The sequence below is a fragment of the Pleurodeles waltl genome, chromosome 7 (assembly GCF_031143425.1).
Source record: "Pleurodeles waltl isolate 20211129_DDA chromosome 7, aPleWal1.hap1.20221129, whole genome shotgun sequence".
In the NCBI taxonomy this organism is placed as follows: domain Eukaryota; kingdom Metazoa; phylum Chordata; class Amphibia; order Caudata; family Salamandridae; genus Pleurodeles; species Pleurodeles waltl.
The window spans coordinates 1114330676-1114358152 of NC_090446.1; the positions used below are offsets into that span (position 1 = coordinate 1114330676).

At 45.1% G+C, this 27477-nt stretch overlaps 1 protein-coding gene across 1 annotated transcript in view; it reads left to right on the forward strand.

Annotated features, from left to right (window-relative positions):
• Positions 1 to 27477, forward strand: part of LOC138246998 (polycystin-1-like) — a 521270-nt gene that overhangs the window by 165383 nt on the left and 328410 nt on the right. Inside the window, exons 15-16 of the mRNA XM_069201747.1 lie at positions 8572 to 8708; positions 22036 to 25697. Of these exons, the coding sequence (XP_069057848.1) occupies positions 8572 to 8708; positions 22036 to 25697 (3799 nt within the window). The remainder of the gene's footprint in view (positions 1 to 8571; positions 8709 to 22035; positions 25698 to 27477) is intronic.

Below are 27477 nucleotides of genomic sequence, written 5' to 3' on the forward strand. Positions count from 1 at the left end.
CCAAATGGCATGCACTACCTTTGGGAGTTACAATTAGAAAAAGATCTTAATGTAGATGATACATTCCCTTGGATGAAGGTCTTTGTTTCATTAAACATTTGGCATGCTACGCATTGTCCACATTTGTAGTGACCCAAGACAGGAGGTAGGCCCCATTGAAAGTGGATAGTGGGGGCTCCTATGCTAGGTAAAGCTCCTCTAATCAGTTTATCTTTTACACTGGGACCTCTCTTAAAAGAACAAAGAGGTGCATCCTTATGATCAATCGTGTCATTTACCAAGTGCCATTTAAAAAAAATGATTTTTCATATAGCATTGCTGGGGGTGTTATATGTACTGACAAATATCAAACAATCTTCTGTATTCTTTGTCACCTTAGACAGGTCATCATCAAGTATCCTTGGTGGTGGAACATCTGCCATAGGAAGACAAGAATTGTGTAGATCTCAGCAGGCATCATAAGCAAACTTATGAATAGGAGATCAACACCCAAGTGCTCAACCGTACTTCCAATATTGGGAAATACCAACATTCGACTTGTTTGCCAATCTCAAAGATGCAAAGGACTAAGCCAATGCCTGCAATTCCTCACAAAAGACCAAGGGATCAGCTAGTCAGATGTATTTGCTTGCGATTTATCCATACGTAATCAGGAAAATATGGCACATGGCAATGACATTAATTCTAACTGCTCCAACATGGGCTTGACAGCGATTGCTCTTGCTACTTTTACCAATATCCATTCATCCTGACAGGAAGCTTCATTTTAAGCCTGATCTGTTGAAACATCATTAGGGACTTTTAGTCCACCCTCTTCTCAAATAACTCAATCTTGTGATTTGGCTTCTGAGTCCTGGAGTTTGGAAACTTGCAGCTGTTTATAGATCAGTTCTCACTCTTATGAACCTCTAAATCTGTTTAGTGAGGACTGTAAGCACCAAAGTCTGTGGTTGATGCACCATTTTCTGGAATGTGTGGAAGAATTAACTGGACGATATACTGACAATGGAGATAAGGGACTGAACGCACTGTAAAACCCCCTTGCAGTCTGTGTTGTGAATGTGATATATTGCTCTGTTAGAAGAATGTTTAGACTCCAACTCATCTGGTCAGGGCTCCTTATCAGATTTGTTTCTGTGCTGTTTCAGCAAAGTTACATTATTCAGTGTATTTGTCACAGGTGGTAATAGTTGATATCAGATGACAGTAGGTAAATTGCCATAGAATGTTAATGGTGGGAGCTGTCATGATAGAAAATGTTGCTTTCATGAGGTTTAAGGTTTACGTTTTTTAGACTGGATGATTTTTTTGGGTTTAAATGGTGCTTCAGCGTAATGGAGAATTCCTTGTCTGTATTGACATTATCATTAGATAAAGAGAACCTTTGTTAGACCAAGGTCGAGGCAGTTGACTGCGCCATATGTTGATTTATTTTCTATTTGGAAAGAGCCATGGCTGCTTATCATGCAATTACCACCTAAGCAACCACATTAGGGGTGCCTATTGCCCACATGTTCAGGTGTCACACCAAACACGAAGAGTTCTGGAGGGTTTTAAGTTTCTGAATCTGATCAAGGCACTTTGCAAAAGAAGGGTTTGTGAATTATAGAGTGTTTATGATTTATGAACTACCATGCACTGAAGAGTGGAGCATTGGTTTGCAAATAATATCTTGGTTCAGGGTTCCAATGACTTAATGCTCAGGTTAAATTTGTAATTAAAGCTAATGGCATGACAGATGAGGGAGTGGAAGAGGGGAGTGAGCCTCTCTTGAGGTTCGCTCTGTACAAGAACACAAAGGGTCAGTGGAGCGTGTCATTCTTTCTACCACCGTGACCGCGGAACAGCGATGTGACTGTTACCAGTTGCTGGGACAGTTTACCTCTCTGCCCTCACTCACCCCTGGATTCATGTATTTATGCATCCATGATATTGATGTGGGGGACAGTCCCCCTTTGAAGAACATAATTTACAGGTTGTCAGACAAGGTGAGAGCCAGTATCAAGGAGGAAGTCTCTAAGATGCTGGTCTTGGGGGTGATTGAGCCCTCTAATAGTTACTGGTCCAGCCCTGTTGTATTGGTGCCAAAGGCTGTCCCAACGGGAACCACACGGAACTTCAGTTCTGCATGGACTATCGAGGACTCAACTTAGTCACCAGGACTGATGCGCAACCCATCCCTTGAGCTGATGAGCTCATTGACAGATTGGGTGCTGCTAAATTCTTCAGTACCTAAAGAGAGATCTGCATTTTCAACTCCAGAGGGCCACTTCAAGTTTCGGGTGGTGCCTTTTGAATTGAAAAATGCCCCACTACCTTCCAAAGGTTAGTGAAAAGGGACCTGGCTGGTAAGGAGGCCTTTTGTGTCACCTACCTAGATGACATTGCTGTCTATAGTTCCACCTGAGAGGAACACCTGCACCACCTCCAGGCCCTGCAAGAGGCACGCCTGACCATAAAGGTCAGTAAGTGCCAGATTGGGCAGGGTTCCGTGGTGTATATGGCTGGTGGAGTCCATCATGGCGTGGCAACCACCTAAAACCCAAAGAGAGGTGAGAGCCTTCCTAGGCCTCACAGGCTACTACAGAAATTTGTTAAGGATTATGGCATCATTGTTGCCCACTTAACCGAGCTGACTTTGAAGAAGCAGCCCAGATTGGTAATCTGGACAGAGGCTTGTTGGAAAGCCTTTGACACCCTCAAGAGTGCCATGTGTACAGCACCTGTGCTCAAGGTACCTGATTTCTCCAAGCAATTCATTGTGCAAACAAACTCTTCAGAGCATGGCATTGGCCAATCTTAGCACAGCTAAATGATAAGGGCCTAGGCAAACCACTAACCTTTATTAGTAGAAGGTTGCTTCCACTAGAACAGAGGCGGAGTGCCACTTAAAGAGAAGCTTTTGCTGTGGTCTGGGCACTAAAGAAGTTGAGACCATACCTGTTTGGGACTCACTTCCTGGTTCAGACAGACCACATGCCCCTCAGATGGCTCATGCAGATGAGGAGTGAAAATCCCAAACTGTTGAGGTGGTTCATCTCCCTACAAGGAATGGACTTTACGGTGGACCACCATCCGGGTTCAGACCATGCCTACTGCCTGTCTCCAATACTTGTCAGGGGTGTGGTGCAGCTGGGCTTTTGCATCTCTCTAGACAACCACACATAAAGGGAGCTTAGGTGTGACTGATGGGCCATCCTGGGCAGGATGGGAGGGAGGGGCCAACACACCTGAATGAGCAGTGCCCTGCCCCATGCAAATGGCTGTGTGCCCCCCTGCTGTGAGCCTGGAGCTAGGGCACAAAGGAGGGACCCCTGTGCTCCTCAAAGACCTTCTTCGGAGTCTCTCCCACTTCAGAGGCACAACTGAGTATAAGTACTGAACCTCTGACACCACCAACTCAGTACACTTTCAGACCTGTGGATACTCTGCCAGGAAGAAGGACTGTTGTGCTGCTACAAAGACTTCCACTCTGCTGAGATGCTACTCTGCTGGACATCTGCTTTGTTGAGATGACCTGCCACCTGTTGACCCCTTGCTTCGGAATGAGAAGGACTGAACCTGCATCTCTACATCCCAGAACCAAAGTGACTCCAAGGGCTTGCTGGCTTGCCTCCAGTTTTCTGAAGTCTCAGGGACACAAAAGACTTCCAACTCACCTGCAACAGCTCCTGGACAAATCTTCACCCAGCTCCTGACCCCCAAGAAGCGCATCTCCCGTCCTGTGCCCTTGGAAGTGTTTTTTAACTCCTGAAATCAAGCTTCTGGGCTCTTCCTGATCGCCAATGGGCCTGCTCACACTAAAACCGCACCACTCTCCCGAAGAACCAGCGCAAGATGCAGTAAGTTGGTCTCCTCACAAAGCAAGTATCGCTGCTCACTACTGTGAGGCTCCATCCCACCTGTCTGCGATGCCCGGCTGACTCTTTGTGCCCACATACCATCTCCAGCAATGCTCTCTTTGCACCCAGCAAATTTCTTCACCTCAAGTCCTCAATTCTTGAGAAGGTGAAACTTCAGCAGGACTTATCCGGACCTGTATCTGACCTGTGCTCCATCATGGTCGGCCTGAACTTTTGGATTTAACCTGGTCTTGTCACGGTTGACTCGTCGTTTATCAGATTTGTCTGCAGGATGGTCTTGCTGCTTGTAGGTCCTGCCTTGGCCAAGATATGGGTGACCCTTTCTGGTAGCCACGGTGCTGCTGACAAGGAAATGTCAAGGCAGTCCGTGCCCTCCAAAAGGAGTCCCTGAGGAAAAACCCGAATGGGAAAAACCTCAAAGACTGGTACTCCCTGGAGCAACAAAGGCACAGGCAAAGGTAAGTTTTCAAAAACAAAAATATAACTGGAAGGCCATAAAAAGGCAGAAAAAGTCTGGAAAAAACGGAGGGTGATCACCACCAAAAGGAAGTGTTGCAGCGCAAGGAGATCAAGGGGGTCATTTCAACCCTGGCGGTACAAGACCGCCAGGGCTGAAATGAGGGCGGTTTTAACCACCAGGAAAAGGCTGGCGGTACGGGGAGTCGTGGGGCCCCCTGACAGGGCCCCATGCAGCTTTTCACTGTCTGCTATGCAGACAGTGAAAAGCGCGACGGGTGCAACTGCACCCGTCGCACGGCCGCAACACCGCTGGTTCCATTTGGAGCCGGCTCCCATGTTGCGGCCCACATCCCCGCTGGGCTGGCGGGCGGAAACTCGGTTTCCGCCCGCCGGCCCAGCTGGGATGTCAAAATGGGCACCGCGGGAGTGCGGCTGCATTGGCGGCCGTGAGGCCCCAAGTGTCTAAGTCCTTATATACCCCAAAACAGGAAGTGACATGCAGGAAGGGAAAAGACGCCATGTTAGTTTGGGAAAAACTACCATAGGAAATATAGATGAGGTCACCATGTTAGATAGGGATCCCGATGCATGTAGGGAAGAGAAAGGTATTCTGGGGAAAAGAAGCAAAAGCATGGCTTCACCCAAAAGAGAGACAGGCCATAAAAGAAGAACAAAAAACAGAAGAGAAAAGAACAGAGACAAACAAAAAAACAGGTATGTGCCATCATGGGGAAATGGGGCCTTAACTAATTCCCAGGACATGCTGTATCCTGAGCTCGCCGAGGCCCGATGTAAGACCTAGGGCCTCGTGCGAGGAAATATCGGGAAAAAGGGAAGCGGCATGCCCGGTGGCCTAAGAGATCAACCGCGGCTGCTGTCGCGTTCCAACTCGGTGCCTTGGTGGCGCCGCAGTAGGCCGCGGCGCAACAGGTCTAGCACGACCAGATTTCCCCGGGTGGCGTTTTATGCTTTTAAGCACTCTCTTGTATTTTAATATTTAAAAATTCATATCTCGACTTCTACTTATTTAATTTTTCTCGTTTTGGTCATAAAAGTATTCTCTATTTTTCTAATCAGGTGTGGTGTCTTTTTGTGTGGTGGTTTCACTGTTTGAAGTGTTGCACAAATACTTAACTCATTGCCTCAAAGTTAAGCCTGACTGCTCTGTGTCAAGCTACAAGAGGGTGAGCACAGGTTAATTTATGGTGTGCATCTGAATTACTCTAACTAGGACTGTGGTTCCTGCTCGACCTGCCAACTAAAAACTCAATTTCTAACAAAGTGCCCTTGGATATAATGCACTTTTAATTTGGCGAACAGAATATCTGTCACATTTGTGATGGAACAACCAGTTCATCCAACTTTAAATCAGGCCCTAGATGTCTTGGAAGGCATATTGCATGCATCTTTTGATGGAAAAAGATGTATTGGTCCAGCCAGAATTCGCACATGTTTGGATTGGGTTAATTTAGCTTTCTATCTCAAATCCCCACAAGTTTAGTATTTGTTAGTAAGATTAGGTGCTTGGCAATCGTTTCGAATTGACTTGTTTATGTAAGATTGAGGTTTGATAGTTACTGTTCTGGGATCTTAGGTGTTTGCAAAATAAGACTTTGAGTCCATATTTTCAGATCTGTCAGAGAACAGTAACAGAAAGCATCTCAAAAGACATATATTGAATCTAAGATCATATATTGTTTTTACAGTTTACAACTGTGATCACCTCAGAGGGATCAAGGAGAGAGGTACTCAGAGACGATCGAAAAGTAGATGGAAAGGAATTTGCCTTAAATGGAGCAGCTGCAAAATTAATTGACCCCATTACAAATCCATTCAATAGTGACACCCCTCCAAGAGAAAGACAAATTATTATTTATGCCTATATGTTCTTAACTTCTTATGGTCACAAAGTCACTGCTTCTTCAAGCAGAGCCTACATTTCTTGATATTTCCAAACAAATGCACCCAATTATTCCTTCACACTTTAAACTCCTGCACTAATCAGCTGTTCCTAGTGCTGGTATTAAGTAGTGTGCACACTGTTCATCTGAGTCTAGTGCCTTTCAAAAGTATCTAATAGAGCACAACATCACATGCAAGTAATGTTGATCCTTTCTACTGTGTCGTATCCTTGGATGACATGCTATCTCCAAAAGCCACCTCTATATTCCTACAACACTCCATGAAAACCGACCTTCGTTTAAAATGTCTGATTGTCGCCTCCCCTTTTCCCCTCCTTCAGTGACACTTTCTTACTCTCAGTTCCGGAACACATTTCTCTGAACACAGCCTACTCTGTTACGTGTGTTTGCTTTAAACTCTACTGTTGTATTTCTACAAATTGTCCACAGCTCCTGTCAAGAAACGTAACAAACTCCTTTGTGAGTGGTAACCCTGTAACCTCACTAGTTTATTTAATATTCCTACCAACCATCTGCATGAGCTCACATAGCCCCTTCATCTGATTACACATAACTTCTGTTAATTTGTTCAATTAAATCATGCATTTGTATCTATCACAAACAAACTTAATTAAATGCATGGAATTGTTTCCTTCAGAGCACGAGGTTAATTCCAATAATCAATACACAGTGGCCTAATCGCTAATGTTGGGTTCCCGGAGCAGTGCGTTGCCCGGGTTAAAGCACTTCCACGCCATTCAGGGGTAGTAAGTGCTATATAAATACAATTACAATTTCAAAGATTCTTCTTAGTGCAAGGGGCCATTCCATTAGACAGATGGACACTGGATATAGTGACAGGGATTTTCTGAATCCAACTCAGCAAGAAACAAAGTTGCTTCCTACTAGCAAGGCATAGACTGGAACCCAAACAGTTATATCTCTTGAGTCGAATGTAGATGTTCTCCTAGAGGAAAGAAAGAGGCTAACTCACAATCATACTGGTCAGAGGTATATTTCACATTTCTTCATGCTAAAATGCATGGCTTATTGTGCCAAAACCTGGACTTTAAGCCATTAACAAAATACATCACAAAAAAAGTAAGTTTCCATGTTAATCCGTAAGGATATTGTACCAGTCCTGGTGCAAGGAGTCTTTGTAATTCAAATTAATTTTAACTAAGTGTATTTCCATATAATAATACCTCCAAACACCACATTTAATTGGCACTCATAATAGGCCAAAAGCATTATAAATGCAAGGTTCTACCATGAAGCATATAGTCAGCACCAAGATATTAATCAAATGCTAATATTGGGCTTTGCCCCTCGATGACCATTATACCAAGTGGATACTTAATAGGATGAATGACCCTAATCTGAATCTGGTGATTCAGAGGAGTAAAACAAATCTGAGACTTAGCTCGATTGCAATCTTGTTGAGTATTAAAATGGACGGAGTCAATGAAAGCAATTGTTGAGAGAAGCATAGAGAAGGTAGCTTTGGGTTCTGTAGTGAACATGTGCTCCATTACAAAACACATGCCAGATTTTCAGAATAAATAAGTCAATCAAAACGTTCTGAATTAACACTAATTGGAACTACAAGAGCCACATATAAGAATCTATATGGAGCACCCCACAGAGATGTTTTCACAATACAAGAAATCTGTAAACACCAGTATTACTTTATAGGGTACTCACAAAAATGGACATTGAGGAATGCCCTTTTGATAAAATGGTTAAAGATGCAAATTGATACTACTACTGCAAACTGTGATTCACAATAAAATGATATTAAATCATAGATCGATTGGGCTCTGACATGGCCCAAACAACCAAATTGTTATCATGCTCACAGGGGTAAATGCGAAAAACCAAGGGTGATCTATTGAGAAAGAAATTAAGCATGCATCACCTAAATCCTCCACACCTACGCAAGCAATATAACTCCTAACATTTTGTCACTTGAGTAGTACCAATGTGTGATTTTACTCCCTAAGCATGGCGTACCATCTGATGAAGGGCTAAGGGGATATTAGCAAGTATTCATGAAATCCATTACATACTGTACTTTTCAATGTAACTAAATTAGATCTCCATAATCTTCCACCAATGGATACACAGCAGATAATCCTATTGCTACGCTCAATGAAAACGAAGTGATACTACTAGCACATCCATGAATTTATGAATCATAGTCCTGGTTGCCACACAAATGCTGCCAAGTGCCTTATCGAACATCTAGCTAGGGAATCTGGTATGGCTAGGAAGCTTCTGTTGACTTTGAAGGTTACTTGTTTTTCTGTGTTTTTATTTCCCTACTAAAGACATATTCTTGGTTGTAGGTGGCATTTTGGAGACGATAATGCAGTGCTGGAGGACTCCTGGTGTCCCCCGTATGACCCCACGCAGCTGCAGCTGGATTCAAGGGCATCAATAGTCGGTATACTGAGCAGAGTGAACCACACCTACAGGCAGCCAGGTAAGCAAGGCACACAAAGCTGAAGTCCACATTGCCCAGATGAAAATGAGTGACAAGTGCGTAGCGTGATCCGCACCTACAGGCAGAGGATAAGTGGCATAGCAAGCAGATCTCTGTATATATCTATGTGGGGGTATTTGGTGCAAATCGAGCTACTAGCAACACAGCATTGTGCATACGGTGTGAAGATGGGCTTCACAAGGAAGAGGGCCATGATGATAGGGTAGAGAAAGGAAAAGAGGGGAATTATGTGGGGCTTGGATCGTAAAGATGCTATTAACGGTGGATTTACTTCTTTAATGAATCACCACCTAAACACTCAACACACTGTCCCAGTCTGAAAGATACTGAATGTAATACCTTCGAGGTTATATGCCCTGTGGCATATGAAAACAAAATAAAATCAAACACATGAACATCATGCATGAACGCAGAAAAGGTAACTGCTGACAACAAATTGTGTTTGATGTGCACTGACTGCATTACTACCATAATAAGAGTGATGTTCTTGGATTTTGTGTCTAAAACTGTATCAGCTATGTTTAAGTGACAATAAACATATTTAAAAAACGGTGACTGCTGGCAAATATCACAGTTTAAAATGTGTCTATGAAAAGTCACCTCTTCCCGAGCGACGCCTCCTTTGTGTGGAACAATGACACTTGCGACGTCTTCCCATCTGTGAAAGGGAATGAAATCCCTTACAGAAGGAAACGTTTCGCCAGTGGATTCAACATTCAAAGAAGTTATCTGCCCTGGAAGGACATGGTAGGAGTCTACCGCTATAAACCTCTACATCTTCGTTAGTAGTTGTACACACACTCGAATTCCAAAAGAATATCACACTGCGTTGTGACAAACTGGCAAATTCTCCTTTAATTTTGAAACTTCTGCTAATCACTTTCCATCAATCATTTAATACTCTCCTTGGCGCATCCCCTCATCACCTTCCCATCAGGAGGTAAGACAGAACGCGTGACATCCCATTCTTTTACATCTGAAGGATCCCTCCAATTCTTCTCCTATACCGAATATCACAACCCATTGGTTTTAAAATCCTTAGCAGCTCACTTATGCTTTATCACAATATTGTAATTTTCCTCTGACTGTTTATTGTTCGAGGCCTCTGGGTTGAGGTGGAAAACACTTCTGAGTTATATATGTATATAAAAAAAATCTTATTTACATATAAGTTCGATGGCAGTGTAGCTGCAGATACACATGCTGTGCACATCCCGCCATCTGGTGTTGGGCTCGGAGTGTTACAAGTTGTTTTTCTTCTAAGAAGTCTTTTCGAGTCACAAGACCGAGGAACTCCTCCCATTTCGGCTCCATTGCGCATGGGCGTCGACTCCATCTTAGATTGTTTTTTTTCTGCCATCGGGTTCGGACGTGTTCCTTTTCGCTCCGTGTTTCGGGTCGGAAAGTTAGTTAGAATCTCGGAAAAATCGTCGGTATTGTTTGCGTTCGGTATCGGGTTAGTTACAACAGATCGACACCGACTTTTGAAGAGCTCCGGTGGCCCTTCGGGGTTTTTTCGATCCCCCGTCGGGGCCTGGTCGGCCCGGCCACGTGTCTCTTCAAGGCTGATGGAACGGACCCCATTCCGCTTCTGCCCAAAATGCCATAACAAGTATCCATATACAGATCAGCATCTGGTCTGTAACTTGTGTTTGTCGCCGGAACACAAGGAAGATACTTGTGAAGCCTGTCGAGCGTTTCGGTCCAGGAAGACACTAAGAGACCGAAGAGCAAGGAGACTGCAAATGGCATCGGCGCCGACAGGACAAGAGCGTTTCGAGGAGGAGGAAGAAACATTCTCCATCCAGGAATCGGACTCGGATGAGATCGATCCCGAAGAAACGCCGAAAACCGTGAGTAAGACGTCGAAACACAAAACTCACAAAAAAAACACTAAAGCCCAGGGGACGCCACCGCCAACAGGCCATGGCTTAACCCGAAAAATAGGTGACCGATCATCGGCACCGAAAAAGGGCACGCTGGGGGCGAAGTCATCCGACTCCGGTCGAGATACCGCCACACAGCAATCTCGGGCTCGAGATAGTGGCTCCGAGCAGGTTCGGCACCGAGATAGCGGCACCGAAATGGGTCGGCACCGAGAGACCACGACGCCGAAAGTAAAGAAGGTTTTGTCGGAACCGAAAAAAGCAGCCGAAAAGGTTTCGATACCGAAACATCCGGCCTTGGAACCGAAAACAAGTTCCTACACTGAGGAACAAGGACTGTCCACACAAATGAAGACACATAGATTTGGACAGGAATTGGAAACAATAGAGCCAGACTATACACAAAGAAGGCTCCATATCCAAAAAGAAACAGGGAAGATCAGTACTCTCCCTCCGATTAAAATGAAACGCAAACTTGCCTTTCAGGAAAAAGACAAGCAGCCACAGGCAAAGGTGGCTAAACAAATAACCCCGCCACCATCTCCACAATGCTCTCCGCAACCATCACCGGAAGCCACTCCACCAATGATGCAATCCCCAACTCATACAGGAATGAGTCAAGATGACCCTGACGCATGGGACCTTTATGACGCACCAGTGTCAGATAATAGTCCTGAATGTTATCCAGCTAGACCGTCGCCACCAGAGGATAGTACAGCCTACGCACAGGTGGTGTCGAGAGCAGCGGCATTTCATAATGTCAGCCTGCATACTGAGCCCATTGAAGACGACTTTCTTTTTAACATACTGTCGTCCACACACAGCCAGTATCAAAGTCTTCCTATGCTACCCGGAATGCTAAAACACTCCAAACAAGTGTTTGAAGAGCCTGTAAAAGGAAGGGCCATTACTCCAAGAGTGGAGAAAAAATATAAACCGCCACCAACAGACCCCGTGTAAATCACACAACAGCTAACACCGGACTCAGTTGTAGTAGGGGCAGCGCGCAAAAGAGCGAACTCACATACTTCAGGAGATGCACCACCTCCAGATAAAGAAAGTAGAAAATTCGACGCAGCAGGCAAGAGGGTGGCGGCACAGGCAGCAAACCAGTGGCGTATTGCCAATTCACAGGCTTTGTTGGCCAGATACGATAGGGCCCATTGGGACAAAATGCAACAGTTTATAGAACATTTGCCCAAGGAGTTCCAAAAGAGAGCGCAGCAGGTAGTAGAAGAAGGACAGAGTATCTCCAACAATCAGATACGGTCAGCAATGGATGCTGCAGACACAGCTGCTAGAACTGTCAACACAGCAGTAACAATAAGGAGACATGCATGGCTGCGTACATCAGGATTTAAACCAGAAATACAGCAAGCTGTGCTGAATATGCCATTCAACGGACAGCAGTTGTTTGGGCCGGAGGTGGACACTGCGATCGAAAAACTTAAAAAAGACACTGACGCGGCCAAAGCCATGGGCGCACTCTACTCCCCACAGGGCAGAGGCACATTTCGAAAAACACAGTTTAGAGGGGGTTTTCGAGGACAAAGCACAGAACCCACAACCTCACAAACAAGACCCACTTACCAGAGCCAGTATCAGCGGGGATGTTTTCGGGGACAATATAAAGGGGGGCAATTCCAAAAGAATAGAGGAAAGTTCCAAAGTCCCAAAACTCCTCAAAACAAGCAGTTACTTCCAAGTCACACATCCCCAACACATAACATCTGTGGGGGGGAGACTAACCAAATTTTACAAACATTGGGAGGAAATAACAACAGACACTTGGGTCCTAGCAATTATCCAGCATGGTTATTGCATAGAATTTCTCAAATTCCCTCCAAACGTCCCACCGAAAACACACAATATGTCAAAACAACATATACATCTTCTAGGACTAGAAGTTCAGGCATTGCTACTAAAAGAAGCAATAGAATTAGTACCAAAACACCAGAAAGGAACAGGAGTTTACTCTCTGTACTTTCTCATACCCAAAAAAGACAAGAGTCTGAGACCTATATTAGATCTCCGAACATTAAATACCTACATCAAATCAGATCACTTTCACATGGTGACATTACAAGACGTAATCCCACTACTCAAACAACAAGACTACATGACAACACTAGACCTAAAGGATGCATATTTCCATATACCGATACATCCTTCACACAGAAAGTACTTAAGGTTTGTATTCCAAGGGATACATTACCAATTCAAGGTGTTGCCATTCGGAATAACAACTGCGCCAAGAGTTTTTACAAAGTGCCTGGCAGTCGTAGCTGCACATATCAGAAGGCAGCAAATACATGTGTTCCCGTACCTAGACGACTGGTTAATCAAAACCAACACACTAGAAAAGTGTTCACAACACACAAAGTATGTCATAGAAACCCTCCACAAACTAGGTTTCTCAATCAACTACACAAAGTCACACCTTATGCCGTGTCAAACACAGCAATACTTAGGGGCGACAATCAACACAGCAAAAGGGATTGCCACTCCAAGTCCACAAAGGGTTCAGGCATTTCACAATGTAATACAGGCCATGTATCCAAAACAAAAAATACAAGTCAAAATGGTGATGAAACTCCTAGGCATGATGTCCTCATGCATAGCCATTGTCCCAAACGCAAGGTTGCACATGCGGCCCTTACAACAGTGCCTAGCATCACAGTGGTCATAGGCACAGGGTCAACTTCTAGATCTGGTGTTGGTAGACCGCCAAACATACACCTCGCTTCAATGGTGGAACAGTATAAATTTAAACAAAGGGCGGCCTTTCCAAGACTCAGTGCCACAATATGTAATAACAACAGATGCCTCCATGATAGGGTGGGGAGCACACCTCAATCAATACAGCATCCAAGGACAATGGGACACTCAAAAACAGTTTCACATAAATCACTTAGAACTATTGGCAGTATTTCTAGCCTGAAAGCATTTCAACCCATAATAAGCCACAAACACAATCTTGTCAAAACAGACAACATGACAACGATGTATTACCTAAACAAACAGGGAGGGACACACTCAACACAGTTGTGTCTCCTGGCACAGAGAATATGGCATTGGGCGATTCACAACCACATTCGCCTAATAGCACAATTTATTCCAGGAATTCAGAATCAGTTAGCAGACAATCTCTCTCGGGATCACCAACAGATCCACGAATGGGAGATTCACCCCCAAATACTGAATACTTACTTCCAGAGTTGGGGAACACCACAAATAGATCTATTTGCAACAAAGGAAAATGCAAAATGCCAAAACTTCGCATCCAGGTACCCACAAGATCAGTCTCTGGGCAATGCGTTATGGATGAGTTGGTCAGGGATATTTGCTTACGCTTTTCCCCCTCTCCTACTCCTTCCATATCTAGTAAACAAGTTGAGTCAAAACAAACTCAAACTCATACTAATAGCGCCAACATGGGCAAGACAACCTTGGTACACAACACTACTAGACCTTTCAGTAGTGCCTCATGTCAAACTACCAAACATACCAGATCTGTTAACGCAACACAAACAACAGATCAGACACCCAAATTCAGCATCGCTGAATCTAGCAATCTGGCTCCTGAAGTCCTAGAGTTCGGACACTTAGACCTTACACATGAATGTATGGAGGTCATAAAACAAGCTAGGAAACCTACCACTAGACATTGCTATGCAAATAAGTGGAAAAGATTTGTTTATTACTGCCATAATAATCAAATTCAACCCTTACACGCATCTGCCAAAGACATCGTAGGATACTTACTACATTTGCAAAAGTCAAAGCTAGCTTTTTCTTCCATTAAGATACATCTTACAGCAATTTCAGCTTACCTGCAAATTACGCACTCAACTTCTCTATTTAGGATACCAGTCATAAAAGCATTTATGGAAGGTCTAAAGAGAATTATACCACCAAGAACACCACCAGTTCCTTCATGGAACCTCAACATTGTCTTAACACGACTCATGGGTCCACCTTTTGAGCCCATGCACTCTTGTGAAATGCAATACTTAACATGGAAAGTTGCATTTTTAATTGCCATCACATCTTTAAGAAGAGTAAGTGAGATTCAAGCATTTACAATACACAAGCATAAAGTAGTTCTACGGACAAATCCTAAATTTTTACCAAAAGTCATATCACCGTTCCACTTAAATCAAACAGTAGAATTACCAGTGTTCTTCCCACAGCCAGACTCTGTAGCTGAAAGAGCACTACATACATTAGACATCAAAAGAGCGTTAATGTACTACATTGACAGAACAAAACTAATTCGAAAAACAAAACAATTATTTATTGCTTTCCAAAAACCTCATACAGGAAATCCAATTTCTAAACAAGGCATTGCTAGATGGATAGTTAAGTGCATTCAAACCTGTTATCTTAAAGCAAAAAGAGAACTGCCTATTACACCAAAGGCACACTCAACTAGAAAGAAAGGTGCTACCATGGCCTTTCTAGGAAATATTCCAATGACCGAAATATGTAAGGCAGCTACATGGTCTACGCCTCATACATTTACCAAACACTACTGTGTAGATGTGCTAACGGCACAACAAGCCACAGTAGGCCAAGCAGTACTACGAACATTGTTTCAAACAACTTCAACTCCTACAGGCTGAACCACCGCTTTTGGGGAGAAACTGCTTACTAGTCTATGCACAGCATGTGTATCTGCAGCTACACATGCCATTGAACGGAAAATGTCACTTACCCAGTGTACATCTGTTCGTGGCATTAGTCGTTGCAGATTCACATGCGCCCACCCGCCTCCCCGGGAGCCTGTAGCCGTTTAGAAGTTGATCTTGAACATCTGTATATTTGTAAATATATTACTTTAAACTACATTATGTACATTACTCCATTGCATGGGCACTATTACTAGCATACACAACTCCTACCTCACCCTCTGCGGGGGAAAACAATCTAAGATGGAGTCGACGCCCATGCGCAATGGAGCCGAAATGGGAGGAGTTCCTCGGTCTCGTGACTCGAAAAGACTTCTTCGAAGAAAAACAACTTGTAACACTCCGAGCCCAACACCAGATGGCGGGATGTGCACAGCATGTGAATCTGCAGCGACTAATGCCACGAACAGATGTACACTGGGTAAGTGACATTTTCCATATGTGGTGTCTTTTTATACTTCTTTGGATAGAAGCAATAAAACTCTCCTGGAGTGCAACAAATCAATTGTTTGACAATTGTTGGTTTTGGAGCTATATATATATATGCATATATATATATACATATATATGTATATATATATATATATATAAAACAAGGCTAAGGAACGTTACTGTAGGTATTTGAAATGTTAGGGTTATTTAATGTAAAGTAATATGTTATTACCATACGGCTAAGCACTGCATCCAGTCTCTCTCAGGCAGGCAACCCCAAGCTGCATATAGCTGAAGGTTTGGCTGAAGGCCAAATGGAAGAACATTTATTTAAAAATGTTTTGTGAAGATTCATCAAACAGCACCAAAGTTATTAGCAAAAAAAAAGGATTTTCTTATTTCTTATGGAAATGTGGAACTAACTACCCAGTGGTGACCACAACTGAATTATGTATGTGTGTGTGTGTGTGTATATATATATATATATATATATATTTTTTTTTTTTTCTTTTTTTTTACACGGAGAAACCATAGAAATTCAGCAGTTATCGTTACACTTATGTTAAGAAACTATAACTCATTGCTCAAAAGTTACTTTCTGGCACAAGTTATAGTTTCTTCAGATAAGTATCACTATAAATAGAACTGCTTAATTTCAGTGATTTCATATGGGTAAAACGTCACCCTAATTATAATGTTCCTGGAACATTTGATTTTTCAGTGAATTTTTGTGTTTTTTTTAACATAAAGTAATATCTAATTACCGCCTTCAGCCATGCCCAGCGCGAGTTGGTCACAGAGCCTGGCCTACAATCAGGCCCTGTGGGCAACCTTCTCTCATGCACCCAAACCCATGCTGCACACCGCCGAAGGCCGGGGTTGGATGCAGTGGGTGTATAAGTTTACATTCGGGGGGGGCCACGCTGACCCCTGTGCTGGATCCGCGGATCGGACAGAAAAAAAAATTGGGCAATTTTTTACCCTGGGGGGTCCCTGTTTGACTCCTCCATGTGTTCTGTGGGGTCACGATACCTGTATCCTGACCCCTTTATGTTTTTCAATGTTTTTTTACCCACCTCCCCCCAGCCAATATAACAAACAAAATGGTGGCTGAAACTTTTCTGTCAGTTTGCGGCCAGCCAATCATGGCATATCTTTTCCCCCGGATCTGTGGAGGATCTGAGGAGGATACACGGATCGACCGAAAAAAATGAGGCTATTTTGTGCCCATGAGGGGTCCCTAAGGGACCCCTCCATGTGTCCTATGGGGTCAGGATACCTGTATCCTGGCCCCTTATGTGTTATTACACAGATTTTTCCCCAGACCCCAGCCCATGGGAGAAACCAAATGGTGGCTGCAACTTTCCTGTCATGTTGCAGCCAGACAATCAGGGCATTGCTTTTCCTCCAGATCCGCGTCCTTAGATATATAGATTATTCTCCCCTTAAAAACTCCTAAACCATTGAATGGATTTACACCAAATAACAAAACGCATGGTTTCTGGACCAAGAACTACCTTTCTGCCAAATTTGTTGTAAATCAGTTCAGCGATTTGGGCTGTAGCCGTGTCTAAAAAATTGAAAAATCCCATAGACATAGAATGGGGAAAAAGTGTTTTTGGATCCCCTCTTTTTGTCTGCCCCCCGCTTGACAAATCACCCTGAAACTTTCAAGATAGCAGCTGAACTATTGTCATACTATTTTTTTAAATTTTGTGGAGATTCGTCAAACAGCACTAAAGTTATTGGCAAAAAAAAAATGCTTTGTCTATGGAAAAGTTGGTCCTAATTATAACTACCTCCTGTACTGAGTCCAGTCAACTCTTAGTGATAGGGTTTAGGTGTCCAGTTAGCAAAAGCTCTCTAGGAGTAGCTGTGGTGAGCAGCTAAAGCTTATCCAGGAGGAGTGTAAAGCACTTGGAATACCACAATAGTCAGTCAGTAAATGTTCACAAGAAAGAACCACACCAGGTATTGCAAAAATATTCTTTATTAAAACACTAAGGCTATACTAACATTGGTATTTCCCTGCTTGGAGATATATACACACAAAATATGTCATATACTAAGAAAGTGGTATAAGAATGGAGGTGCCCAACCAAGGTAAGTGCGTTAGAATCCCCGGGCCTGGGGGAGTAGGAAATTACCAGAGGTAAGTACTAGAAATCCCACAGGCGCCAGGATGCAGAGTTGTTATCGAGCCAGGTGTTCCATAGGCTAACACAGGACCATCACATTTGGATTTTTATGGATTTCCCAGTGGACCCTGAGGAAACCAGTTTGTAAAAAGAAGGTTGGCGAGTGCTCACACCCGTGGATACCCAGAAGACTGGAGTACCTATACCAGGGAGCCCAGGTGCTTAGGGGTGAAGTGACATTGGAAGCCCTTGTTAAAGTCAATGAAAGCCTCAGTTGTCCTGCTGATGTCATGACCCATGGACCAGGCCAGTAGAACCCAAAGGTAGATTCTGGACGTGAAGAACCTGAAGAGGAAGGGGACAATGTCCGACCACTCGGAGATGTTCAGGCGGTGCAGATAGGCCATGCCCACCCTGTTGGAGGTGAGGTTCCTGCAGGACAGTGGAGGAAGAAGTCCAGCTGCGGAGTCCAGGGGAATGTAGGAGATCCTTGGATCTTCCCATGAGCTGTCCCATGTCGGTTGCCGGATTGCAGGAGGGTCAGTGGCCAGCAGGACCACCAAAAAGCCTTGGCAAACACAAATAGATGTAGGTTTTTGGGGACAGCAAGGTCCTAGTGACTCGACCTGTGGAGGGGAGTCAGGGCAAGCCTTCAGCGGGAAAGAAATCCAGCCTGAGTCGGAGGAGTCACCATGAGTGTCCCATTGGCAGCAGGCACATGGAGACATAGAGAGACCTCAGAAGCATGACAAAACAGAAGTCCCACGTCGCATGAGCTTCAGAGTGGAAGATTATTTTAGAGCTGCAGAGTGCTGGAGGCTGGGGCTTCTTGGAGCTCGAAGATCTCTTGGAGGAAGTGCCAACAACCCTTGGTAATAGCAATAGTCGTGGTGCACAGGGGTTCTGTTCCAGTGGCTGCAGCAACGGTCCACCCTCTCCCAGGTTGGACAAAAGACAAGTTGGACCCGGAGAGGACCACAAAACCACTTCCTGTGAGCAGAGCCTTTTTGTTGTTCGTGGGCAAGCAGGACCCACCAGTCAGTCATTGTCATCTTGAGGTGCCTGCGGATGCAGGGGAGTGTCTCCTTCACTCCAAAGGAGATTCCTTCCTGCTTCTTGGATGCTTCTGTCATATGCACAGCCACAGATGTTGCAGAAATCTTGCAGGAGCCGTAGAAACAACCTTGCAGTGGGAGCCCTCTCAACTGGATACAGTCTTGTTTCAGTTCCAAAAGCAGACCAGCAGTGGTTCCGGAGGCAAGGAGCAGAAGATGTCTTGCAGAGAGTTCCTTGTAGAGTCTTGCGTGATTAAGCTGAGGGCTCACCCTCGGGGGGCTCTTAAGTAACCCTAAAAGGGGCTTGGTCACCCTCTTTAGTGACCCACCTATTAGAGGGGGTCAGGGACGTCATCTACCTGACCTAACAAGATTGCTCTTAGGGTCCTAAGCCCACCTTGTTTACAAGATGGCAGATTCAACCAGCCACCTGGCAGTGCTCTGGGCACCTCGCTAGGGGAGAAGATGGACAGGGGGTGGTCACTCCCTTGTCCTTTGTGTGGTTTCCCGCCAGAGCAGGAACCGGAGGTTCCTGAACTGGTGCAAACCGGATTATGCAAAGAGGGCACCAAATGTGCCCTTCAAAGCAGTCTGGTGGCACTCAGAGGCCACACCCCAGCCCAGATCTGGGTTTAATACATCAGGTTTTTTTTGCTTGCCATGCCATTTCAGTTTGAACCCAGCCATATGCAAATCAGAACTGACCATGTTCCCCATGGGAACAGTCCAGCCCGACCTGCCAGGTCAGGTCCTTCCTGGATCAGAAACAAGCATCAGCAGACTCATCAGCAGGAGGGCAGATCAGTGTCTGGGGTTGGCAGCAGCGTGGGCTGGCAGCCAGACCCCGTAAGGCTGCACAGACAGAACTGGGGAGAATACATGAGATCATGCAACTAGCACTGGAATCTGTGTAGTTGCATGATTCCAAGATGATTGATACCAAACATGCCTAGGTTCGGAGATGCCATTATGTAGTTGGACCACTCGTGTTGATCAGTGTCCACTACATTCCTTAAGATGGCTTTCCCGCACTTACAAAGTCCAGGGAATGGAGTCTGGGGTATGTAGGGGGACCCTGCTCATGCAGGGGTACCCTCACACTTAGGGACATGCACTCTGCCCTTGGGTTGAAGGGCCTACTAGACAGGTGACTTACAGTGTCACAGTGCAGTGACCATGATATAAGGCAAGCCTTATATCTGAAGTGAAGAGTGCATGCACCATTTCACGCAGGCTGCAATGGCAGGCCTGCAGACACAGTTTGCATGGGCTCCCATGGGTGGCATTATCCATGCTACAGCCAATGGGAGACCCCTGGTGTACCAATGCCCTGGGTACCTAAGTACCATATACAAGGTACTTACAAAGGTGCACCAGTATACCAGTTGTGGGTGTAAACGTTTATCAGCAGCCAAATTTAGAGGAGAAAATACAGACACTGGAGGCCTGATTAGCAGGATCCCAGTGCACTACAGTCTAAACGCACTGACACCAGGCAAAACGTGCGGGTAACCATGTCAGAAAGATTATACTTTCCAACTATATATATATATATAAAATAGTTATACGTAAGTTAGAGTTTCAATAGGAAGAAAGTTTTTGGTTTTGCTAATAACTTTAATACTTTGACCCCGTTTCTTTAATATTCTCAAAACATTTAAAATAAAAGTTCTTGGAAAGTTTCAGGTGATCTGTCAAGTGGGGCTAAGAAAACAGGGAGGCCACAAAACAGTTTTTCCCCATGCAATTTCCATGTGGAATTTTAGACAACGATGCATAGAAAACTGCTGAACAGATTTACACCAAATTTGGCAGAAAGCTAGATCTTTACTCAGAAACTTACATATAACTTGTGAATTATGTGTGTGTGACTGGGAAACCCTTAAAAAATGTCAAGAGGCTGTGTGTAGCATGGGTGGGCTTCCCACAGCGGGTTGGCATAGGCACCGCCCAAAAGGTTTTCGTTTATCATATGCCACATGCAAAAATTCCCTGCACCCAATCCCCTCTACACACTATCTTCAGCTATGGATTACGGTCCTAGTCATAGCTTGCAAATTTCAGTGGTTTTGTGGTTTTGATTTGAAGCCATAACTAACTATACATCGCTTTAAACTTTGTATTTGTGTGTGTATTTGTGTGTGTGCGTGTATGGGGCTGTGTGTCAATGATTGATATGTGCTTATTTGTTGACCCGGATTTTCAGAGAGCTGTGGTATGTTCTCCATATAATTGTATCATTGTATCCCATATTAAATGAGGTAGTTTATAAAGCCCCTCTATATTATCTGAGGCTTCTGTCTTTTAAAAATAAAGGACATAGTATGACACCTAGTCAGATGTATATTTGTCTCAATGGTATGTTATTTACATAAATGTGGACCTAGACCTACAACAATCACAAATACACACTACTTATTTTCTAAAAATACAAGTACAACGGGCAAACGGTCTTTTCTTAAGCGCCTACCACTGCCAGTGTAGCTGCTAAATGACAATGTTGCCAAATACCAAGATTGCCTCGTCTATTTTCTTCTACAACCCTCTTGTCCTGTCTCTATCCATGTGTTTTGAACATTCATTTCCATTCTGACTTTCTTTTTGAGGCTTTGCATTTGTCTTTATGTTCCTCATTCTCCCATTCCTGAGTTCCTCTGTTTTGCTTTGGCTCAAAATCTGATGATGAAAATAAGTCCCGGTCTGAAGTAATGATAGGAGAAGGGATGGTATTGTCAGCACCGCACACATGAGGGTGAACTATGACCACACTTTCCTATCTGGAGTGTGGATCTTAGTTTGGTGCTATCTCCTGGGATTAGGCACAAAGGAGTGTCTCCAAAGCGGAAACCAGAGCTTTATGTCTAATGAGTAAAGATTTGTGATTTAAAAAATCACTATGCTGTTAAGTACGTTCCAGTTACATGTTCTAACCCCTCATCATATCCATTTTAATGAAATAGAGTCAAATGACACATTTTAAAAGCCAAAATGCCACAGGTGGTCGGCCGTAGCAATACTTTAGAAGCTTCTGCTAGATGCTTTGCTTGAATAGACAGATTTGTGAGTGTCAGATCTGAACTCATGTCCTTTTTTTATTCCTGCAGGTGACTACAACTTGACTGTCGAAGCAATCAACAAGTATGACAGCCTTCAGCAGACTATCTCAGTCCGTGTTCTCTCCCCCTTGACTTCGCTGCATCTTCTCACATCACCGGCAGCACCATTAGTAAACCAGGCAATTCTCTTTGAGGCTCGCCCATACCCTTCAGGGTTTGGCCTTACTTTTTCTTGGGATTTTGGTGACGGGTCTCCTGAAAGAGTGGCAGCTCCAGCGACTATTTGGCACATCTTTCAGAAAAGTGGACAGTACAGAGTAAGGGTTTGGGCTGCTCACGGATTGAGCAAAGCTAGCTCTGATATGTTAGTTGAGGTAGAGCAAAGTGTGGTTGGGCTTCAGATAACATGCACTGGGCCTAGTGAGCTTGGAACTGCTACCATGATCAATGCCACAGTAGAATCTGGTACAGACGTCCAATATTCCTGGAACATGGGAGATGGAACAGTATATCAGAACTGGTCACTGAGCTATATCTCACACACCTTTGCCAGAGAAGGGAACTACACTGTCATTGTGATAGCCAGTAACAGTGCCACCTCCACAAGCAGCCACATCAGCGTGGAAGTTTACAGGTTCCATATAATCTCCATCCTTACTCCTGATGTGGTAGCCAGTGGCGAACAGGTCGGCTTCCATGCATTTGTGACGGGACCAGTGACCAGGACTTGCTCCCACTGGGACTTTGGAGATGACAGCCCTATAGTGATAATAGAGCAGGACCCTGTGGTTTATCACTTTTATACCAGAGCGGGAACATTCATGCTGAATCTGACTGTGTTTGGAATTGCCAGTGTTGATTCCTTCCAGTCAGTGGTCAATGTGGAAAGCAGGATCCTCTCGCTCAATGTGACTGTGTCTGTCCAGATAACAGCACTGGGTGACCCAGTCAGCTTCTCTGCCAGTTTGATTCCTGCACCAGACATTTCGCACCGGTATTGGTACAGTTGGGACTTTGGAACTGGAGAGCCCCCTCTGGCTTCCAGCTTTCCAGAGAGCACCTTCATCTACACCGAGGAAGGAATATATTATGTTACAGTCACTGCAAGGAACAAATTAGGAGCTGCAAATGCCTCTGTTCAGGTCAAAGTAGAAAGCCCAATTGGGCCAATAACCATTCATCACAGTGGCAAGACTGGGCAGGCCCTGGCATTGAACTCTATTTACTGCTTCACAGCCATGGTCAGTTCTGGCATTGCCACCACCTTAACTTGGAACTTTGGAGACTTCTCCCTCAAGCAGCAGGGGAGCAGTATCTGTCATTCCTATAACCAAGCAGGTAACACCACTGTCTCTGTAATTGGAGAGAACCCTATAAGCAGCCAGATCGCTACCCTGCACATCACTGTCCTGACCCCAGTGACCTCACTCTCCATGCTGGCAGACAGCACTTTTGGGGAGGTTGGTCAGGTGGTTGTCTTCAGAGCTTTGTTGTTGGCTGGGGACAGTGTCCGGTATCTGTGGGCTGTATGTAGTTCGTGCAGCTTTAAAGAAGGTTCATCAACTCTTGAGCATGCATTCCTGGTCCCCGGCACAGCCACAGTACAGGTACAGGTAGTAAATGCAGTGAGTGTGGGTGAAGCCAAGGTCAGCATTGAGATCCAGGAGAAGATACAGGGTATCCGCATACACAGTAAAGATGTTCTATGTAGGAGGTATGTGGCTGCTTCAGAGCCATTCACTCTCACAGTAGATATAGAGCGTGGCAGCAATGTGACCTTTCGGTGGGATATTTTCCATGGTTCAAGTCAGCTTTTTTCTGCCAAAGGGAAATCAGTCACATTCTCAAGTAATGCTATAGGAAATCTGCTGGTGCAAATGTGGGCTGGAAACAATCTGGGACAGGTGGTTGAGAGCACAGAGCTTCAAGTGATGGATAGAATTCGTGGTGTGATGGTGAAGGCCCTTACGAAAAGTGTAGCTGTGGGGACTTCCGTTATCTTTAGTGTCTTAGTCTCCAGTGGCTCTGACATGCTCTACACTTGGTACCCAGGAGAAGGTCAAAAGCTGCTTCCTTGTAACCATTCCTCATTCACTTATGTCTTTTTAACACCGGGCTTAAGGGTAATTTCTGTGACTGTGTCCAACTTCCTGGGCTCAAGCAACGGGTCCATGGAGTTGAGGGTACAGGTGCCAGTGTCCGGTGTGGAAATATCAGTCTTCGGCCACTTGGCTCCATTCTTCTTCAGGTCCAATACTACCATACAGTTCCAAGGTTCTGTGGTAGAAGGAACAGATGTGCTGTGGGAATGGCATCTACAGAAGAAGAATGAAACACAACTATTCCACCAACAGAATGCTTCCTGTTTCCTCGAGGAGCCAGAGCTCTACCACCTTGTGTTGAGGGCCTGGAACGACATCAGCTTGGATATGGTTGAGCAGACTTTGCAGGTTCAGCAGCAGATTTCTGGACTCGAGCTGAAAGTGGACAGAAGGTCTGCATGTACTGGTGATGTTCTCAACTTCAGCCTTCAAGTCCTGAAGGGAACAAACGTGTCTTTTGTCCTCAATGTCACCACCCTCGGACTGGTATTTGATGTCCATGATGGCAAAGTTCCCCTCACAGTCTCTGAACCTGGTCATCACTTGGTGTTGGCAATGGCCTACAATCAAGTGAGTCATCAGTCAGCCTCAGTGCTAGTGAGGGTGCTGGAGAAGGTCAAGGGGCTACATTTGTTGGATTGTTGCCCTCCTGCACTGGATATCACCAAAATCTTGGCGTTCAGGGCAGATGTCGTGGCTGGGGAGGAGCTAGGCTTCATTTGGACCTTTCATCTACCTGGGCATCCAGACTACAGCACCACTGGGCCGCTGGTTCAGTACACTCCAGCAGGCGAAGGGAACCTCACTCTCCATGTGAAAGCCAGAAACCCATCCTGTTCAGCAAGCCTAACTGCAAACATCACCCTACTGTCCCCAGTCTCATCGGCCACTCTGTCTTGCAATGTAACAGTGGCTTTTGTCAACCAGACAGTAGCGTTTAATGCTGATGTTGATGGTGGAAGTGACCTCAACTTTCATTGGTTCTTTGGAGACTCAATGGGAGCATTCACCCACTCAAGCCAGACTGTCTTCCACAGGTACATGCACAGTGGTTACTTCTCTGCTGAGGTGAGCATCTACAATGAAATCAGCCAGGTGGTGGCACAAGTCAGTGTCAAAGTGCAGGAGCTGGCATGTGAATGGCCACATGTACAGCTGGTGCCTGCTCCATCCACCATCTTCAGATCCCGTGATAGTTACTTTGAGGCCAATGTGAATCTGAGGGCATGCACTGCCTATGCAGCACAGTACCTGTGGGAGGTATACCACAGCCCAGACTGCCATGGGCTGCGTCCAGCAAACCAGGTGCCCCTGGGACATGTGGATGTAACTACTCCTCTGCTGGTGCTCCCCAAACGTTCCCTGCAGGCCGGTATGTACTGTATCCATTTTCTGCTGTCTCTCAAGGGTACCCCGCTGTCCCACTCTGTTTCCCTGAGACTGAGGGTGCTGCAGAGTGAGCTGGTAGCAGTAATACGAGGGGGCTCTCACCGCAGCTGGTCTGCTGATACTGACCTGCTGATGGATGGAAGTGGATCATATGACCCTGATGCAGACCTTGCTTATGAAGACACATCTCTGGAGTATCAGTGGCACTGTGAGCTGAAGGTAAGATCAAGAAGGAACTGCACAAGTTACAGGGAGGTAGTAAGGGAGGTTGGGTGGAGGATCTGCTTGACAGGACAAGAAAGGAGGGGTCTGAGGAGATAAGAAAGAACACAAAAGAGTATGAAGACAGTGAGCCTGTAAAGACTACAGAGAGGTTGGAAGGATCAGAAGACAAGAGGATGCAAAGTATGCAGGAGCATAGATGCAGTACACAGGATTGAATGAGCGTTAAGGGGCCAGTTGGGCAGTGAAGAGAGGGTCTTTAGAAGAAGAGAAGGCATTAATGGGGTGGAGAGGCACAGTGGAAAGGGCCCAGAAGAAATGGAGAGGGTACAGAGGGGATAGATGTGGTACTTGGGGTACAGAGGGGATGGAAAACATACAGGTGTCACAGATGGGATTTCAAGTGTCCAGAAGGGCAGAGAGGGTAGAGGAATGGCAAAAAGAGCACTGCTAGGGTGAATGGTTCAGACGCGACAGGCATACAGGAGATGGATATGGAGCATGAGGGGTAGGTAACATAGAGGCACAGAGGCGAGTGTAAGGATGGGTCACAGAGGGGACAAGGGATTGTAATGGTGAAGTAGGAATAGCTATGGTGTGGAGTGACCAAGAAAGGCACTGGCTAGAGAGAGTACAAAGGGGAAAAGGAAGACAGAACAGATAAAAAAGGATAAAAAGAGGGCAAACAATAGGGGTGGGAAGTAGGTTAAGAGGCCATAGAGATGATACAGATGAGGCACTGGGAGTGCAGGGGCACGGGAGAGAGAGAGAGAGAATGGAAAGCAAGGATGAGATACAACCACGAAGAGATCTCAACGAGAGAGAGAGAGGGAGAGAGAGGAGACAGATGGGAAAAAGGTAGAGGGGTGGCTGCAGAGAGATCGACAGTGGCAGTGTGAAAGAGGAAACTGATGTAGATGCACAGAAACTAAGACATGATCTAGACAGTCCGAGAGCTTGAAATAGAGATGGAAGTTGGCCAAGTGCATAGAGGAGAGTGAAGAGATTCAAAGAAGAAGTATCCTCATTTAGAGGTGGGTGAGAATGAATATCTGCCAAAAGATGGTGGCTGCCATGTCAACCTACTGTTCTGATACCCCCGACTCTTTTAGAGTGTGCCAGGTTCATTCCTTCTAATGAAATTCCCATCATCTGCACTTATGTCCAGGATGCCCAATGAAACCTTTGCTGTCCTGGAGAAAACATCTTACACAGGGAGACTTAATTATTGTAAATCCTCGTCATGGACCACTCCCACTGTGGAGGTATTGTGTAGGAATCAAGAACGTGATAGAAGATCCATTGTGCCTTGATGGCGTGATGGATCTCTACTTGCCCCTCTACTCCTCTTTAAAAGCATGCAGGTACCATTTTGCGGAGTGGTAAAAAGTCTACCTTAGTGGCACACAGCCCTAAATCTGGTAGTCCTGCTGCTGTCATAGTGGCGGATAGAGAGCTGGAATTACAGGGATGGATGAGTGCTGTGCTATTTGGAGGAGTGACAGAGAGCTGAAGCTGAGAGATGGACAGAAAGCTTAGAGGCAGAGAAATAGAAGACATCTGGGTGGCATTAAAATTGATCGACAGCTCGGTATGCAAACAAAGGAAAGGTTGGAGACAGCTAAGGGGGGGGAGAGGACTGACTTTGTACAGGTGAAATTTGCTGACACCCATACAAGTTCAGTGTCGCCCACATTTGCCTGCTTTTTGTTCCAAGAAGCAACCTGCAGAGGGTGAGGGTGGTCTTGTACTTTCAGTTCCAGTTTCAGTTGTTCTA